The following is a 5,000-nucleotide window of genomic DNA, read 5'->3' as shown; positions in this document are numbered from 1 at the left end:
GAGTGCTGCAGTCTTACCTAGTTTTTTTCACTACAGGAGAACAGCTAAGCTCAGAGAGCCCCGTCTGCTTTATCTAATTATATAACTTTTTAATTCAGTGCACATGTTTGAAATACGTTATTTCACCTCTTTTTACGTTCAACCTCTTACTGTATCCACTTGTTTTCATTGAAATTAGTCATCTTTAACTATCTTCACTCTTCTTGTAACACAGCTGAACAACATAATCATACCCCCCGCCCCCCCCCCCCCTCCTTTTCCTTCTCTCACCGAAAGTATTAAGTCCTATTTTCTGTAATCTATCTTCGTAGCTAATGTCTCTTAGAGTTGTTGCCCATCTCGTGGCTGCTCTTTTAACTCTTTTCAACTTGTCTATATCCCTTTTAATTATGGATTCCATAGCACTGCCCCGTACTCTAGACCATGTCTTATGATAGCTTTAATGAAAATACCATATCTTCGTCTACATATACGAAAGCCCTCTTCTTGGTGACAATCAACCCTAGAATTGTATGACCCTTTCCAACTATATGATTATGTTGGCTTAAGTTTATGATCATTCCATTTTTTCTCTATCTGCTGTGTTTAAAACGGCATCTCCTCATTTGTATTGGCATGGAGGACGACTTTTACTTTCTGAGAACCCGACTACATGCATTTATTGGTGTTGAATTCCATTTTCCAACTCCACATGAATAAGTTCTCGATGTCACTTGGGAGGCACTGGCATTAGACCCCGTTTTCTATTTGCATCTTCGCTTCGTCTGGAAACATATTCAGATAGCTACCCGGGCTTATGTTTGAAGCTAAATCATTGATGAAAGTTGTTAAGTAAACACAATCGACGCGCCAAGACCTATCCTTGAGGTACTCCGCTAGTTACTCGTCTCCATGTAGAGTGCTTCCCTCTAATTACTATGCTCATTTGTCTTTCATGTAGGGAGTCTGTCATTACTCGAGGAGTTTGCCTTTCACTCCACCTAGGTGTTCATTATCCATAATAGTCTTATGTGTGTCACATTATCAACGCCTCGGTATACACAATCCATCCAAATGAATGTGCGTGTATCTGTGTGCGTGAGTTTGAGAGAGTGTGTGTTGATGTGTGTTTGTGTGTGTTTGTGTGTTTGTATGTGTGTGTATGTGTGTTTGCGCAATTGTGATTGTGAGTGCGAGTCTGTTTGAGTTTGTGGGTGAGTATGCATGTGCGTGTATGTACGTGTAGCCCGGGAAGGAAAGAGGTTCTACTTGGAATCCGTTTTTGGGCTATTCTTTGGCCTGGCTCTCGTTCTACGACGTTCAAGACTAGGAAAGAATACTTGTATCACACATGATCTGTGACATCGAGCAATCACCCCCCTAAAAAGAATGATGACGATAATAATAATAATAATAACAATAATAAAATCTTCCGTCGCCGACCCGACAACGCGTGATCTTCACAACGCAATCAAAATCTGGACCGACCCACGACTATCAACCTGTCGCGGCGGCCGCTCCGATGACAAAACGCACGCCATTACGAGGCTTAACGACCCCGGTGCTAGCAGGCCTCCAAAAACAAACTTCACACATTCCAGACTAATAGCAAGGCGAGGCGTGGCGTCCTAGCAGGGCACAGGCGGCCGTAATAGCAGCACCTGTGAGCGCCTCGGCCAGGAAGACTCGCATTAATCCAGAGGCGCCATCTGGGGTTGGGTGGGGGAGGGGGAGGGGGAGAGGTGGGGGAAGGGGGGAGAGGTGGGGGAAGGAGGGAGAAGTGGGGGGAGGGGGAAGGAGGGATTTTCCTTCCTGCTTCCGAGTGCGAAACATTGCGGTTGATTTTCTTTACGGTAGGAAACCGCGTAGGATTTTCTTTTCTTTCTGCAAACATGGTCGGGGTGGGAAGGTGGAAATACTACCGACTTGTTATGTGCTCGTTTATTCATTTCCATTACTGTTCTCATCGTCCTAATCACTACCACTCTCACCACCTTTACTGCTTTTATCGCCATTATAATTTCTACCATTACCAACATTAGTACAAATTCTCCCTAAATCCCTTTATGCGATATCTTCCCAGTTTTCCAGGGAGACCTTCACCTTCGCCCATGACCTTCCCGGCGTTGGCAAGGTCTCGCTCCCTCACCTTCTGGATGTTATTCTCACCGTTATTCCGTTTCCGCCACTTCCTGCATTGCCGGAATATTCTCATGTCACTTGTTTCACTTTCCTTATGCTCACTCTTTTGACTTCTTTTCGGCAGGTATTAGTGTATGAGCTTGTAGATGTATTAATATATATCTTTATCATTCGACTCGTTCTTGGAATACGTTCCGAGTATTTCATTTCAATCGCTAGAAAGTATTGTCAGTACAGTCGGTCAGTAAAATCAGTAAAGTCAGCAGCATCGAGAGAGAATGCATTCACGCGCTCCGGTATCATCTGACATTCGACGTAACAAAACACCGGCGAGCGCGCGCCTTTAATACGCCGCTGTTCCGCTTCCCTCCGCCGAAACCTTACGTCTTCGCCCCTGGTCTGAGATTGGCTTCCGCTCGCCCTACGAAATACGGAGAGACTTGTTCAATGCGGAAATTCGGTGAGTGATGTTCTTGCGATATATGGCCCTTGGCGATCGCTCAGGAAAGATTGTATTGGGATCGTAATTACGTTTAGTTCAAAACGGTACGTTTTTTAGTTTTGAAATGCATGTATTCTCACACTAGATCGAGCTACATCTTCGCCCTAACTTATATCACGTACTGTCCCTGGTTATCCACCGCTCCAATCACGAGCATTTCCTTCTCTCCGATTGCAGAAAAATGCCTCTCCTTCAGGGTGAAAGTGCCTCTCATCATCCACAAATTGCGATCGAGTCTTCAATCCAGTACTCAATGCCCCATCTCTGCAATGATTTTGCCTCCTTCCCCCTCCTCTTTCCCCAACACACATTTCCTTCTCCCCCTGACGTAGCACAGTGTACCCAACGCCACACTTTTTCACCCTTCATCACACAAACCCTTTAATCCCTCCCTTAAGGCACCTCCTACCTAAGGGTAACCCAGTCTCCGTCCCTCCCTTTCTCCCCGGCCCGCCCTTGCGCAAATCTCCCTCGCAGACTCACCACGCCGGGCTGTAGCTGGGTCTGCTTCGGCACGCCTTCCGCTGCGTCTTTGTCGTCGTCCCCGCTGCTCCGGCTCGGGTTTCTGTGAAAAAAATACAGTAAGGGTAATTAATAAAGCAGAAAAAAATCATATGTGGTTAAAAATATTAAATTAAAGTTGATTGCCTGTCTGATTACATTGAGAGACAGAATAAACTTGAGGAATGCTGAATGCTTACAAATAGCAAAGGGAAATTAAATTAATATCTTGAATAATCAACATACTGTTTTGTGTCTACAGCAAAAATACGTCAAACCGTAAATCTCGCGATCCGGCCGAAGTAACTTTTGGCTTCAATATACTTTTAGATAGACACCATGTCCACTTTTCGTAAACTTATTTAGTAATTATATAATTTTGTCATTCCGTGTATAAATCTCAAACATAATATAAATAATTGAAAACATCAATACACAGAATAACAACTACTTATTCATGCTTCCTGAAAATCAATCGATTGAATAAGAAAAAAAAAAAAAAATAGAGCTGAGGATATGATGCATTTACAATAAAATTTATTCACAAGGATTATTCACACAGTAACGCGAACTTTGGCATCGCATTTCTAGTTACTGACCAAATAACGTCTAAGCTTGTGTAGCTCTTGTGTGGGAAACAAATACATTGCCCATTACAAATGTAAAAAAAATATAACCAATAAACAAATTAACAAAAAAAAAAATGAATTTGAAAATGTAATAAAAAGACAAGTAAACAGATAAATGAATGAATAAATGAATAAATAGATAAATACATAAACAAATAAACTCTTCCGCACTGCTCGTCTGCCAGCCTCTCACGGAACTCTATGACGCTGACCGTTGACTCCTGGCATGTAAATCGTCGGGCAGCGTCTCAATAGAAGCATTTGAATGCGAGAGAGCGGCTGTTCTGCGGACTAGTGACAGTGTGTGTATGTTGCCGACGACAGGGTAGGGAAGGGTGGGGGAAGGGTGGGGAGGGAGAAGGGGGGATGTGTAGCACTGCATGGGTCAGGCGGTCACCCTTCCCACACTGCATGAATATGCATCTCGGGAAACACTTAGCAAGAATACCGTGTAACTTAAAAGTGGCGCATAAAAAAAAAAAACAATAAAAATAATCAGAGCAAACTGGATTTGCATCACAATATTAGAGGGTCAATTTCTATTTTTTTCTTCCTTGTCTCAAAAAATTATTATAGTATCTTTAAATATTTAGCCAGTTTTTTCGACTCCTGCTAAGGCAGATCTACGTTGATCATGTAACGCCACGTCCTTGCTGCTCCGTGACTCGACGCCTGCAGCGTGACGCGGTAACGGAGGGAGTGGGAGGAGGAAGAAGGAAGAAGGAAGAAGGAAGGGTAAACGGAGAAAAAGAGAGAGGTGGAGGAGGAGGAAGAAAAGGAGGGAAGGGAAGAGGTGAAGGAAGGAGGGAGGGAGGGAAGGGCAGAAGGAGGGAGAGGGGATGAGCGTGCGTGCGTGCAAGCGAGCGAGTGCTAGGGAGCCATATGGTGTCGCGGGCGTTGTGCCTCGGCCACTTCCTCCCCGCCAAGTGAATGAACTTTACCTTCACACCCTTCCATTTATTCCTTTCCCTTTTCACCTTGAATTTATTATCCGCCCTCTGAGCATTCCCGTGCCTTGCGTTTACATATTTGATTACACTGTCCTGATTACATTTATCGCGATGAACTTGAAAAAAGGTTTTTTGTCAGAAACGTTTGATGTTTTCTATTCCTTTTTCATGCGCTTCGTTATCTTATTCAGCTCTTTCAGTTCGTATCAACAAGTTCATCAGACTTAAATTCCTATCTCATGTTTTCTAATTTCACTAACTCACTCGAAAGGTTTGAAAATCAAATATTGTTATCCA

The 5,000-nt window shown here is 43.5% G+C and overlaps 1 protein-coding gene across 4 annotated transcripts in view; it reads right to left on the bottom strand.

Moving 5' to 3' along the window:
- The window catches only part of LOC125034436, a 504,708-nt gene that overhangs the window by 109,899 nt on the left and 389,809 nt on the right, over positions 1-5,000 (bottom strand). For all 4 annotated transcript variants that reach the window (XM_047626179.1, XM_047626178.1, XM_047626180.1 and 1 more), the window contains exon 3: positions 3,107-3,188. In XM_047626179.1, coding sequence (XP_047482135.1) covers positions 3,107-3,188 — 82 coding nt within the window. The remainder of the gene's footprint in view (positions 1-3,106; positions 3,189-5,000) is intronic.

Source organism: Penaeus chinensis, chromosome 18 (genome assembly GCF_019202785.1).
Source record: "Penaeus chinensis breed Huanghai No. 1 chromosome 18, ASM1920278v2, whole genome shotgun sequence".
NCBI classification, from domain to species: Eukaryota; Metazoa; Arthropoda; class Malacostraca; order Decapoda; family Penaeidae; genus Penaeus; species Penaeus chinensis.
The sequence above is the reverse complement of the archived record's forward strand: the minus strand, read 5'-3'. Positions and strand labels throughout refer to the sequence as shown.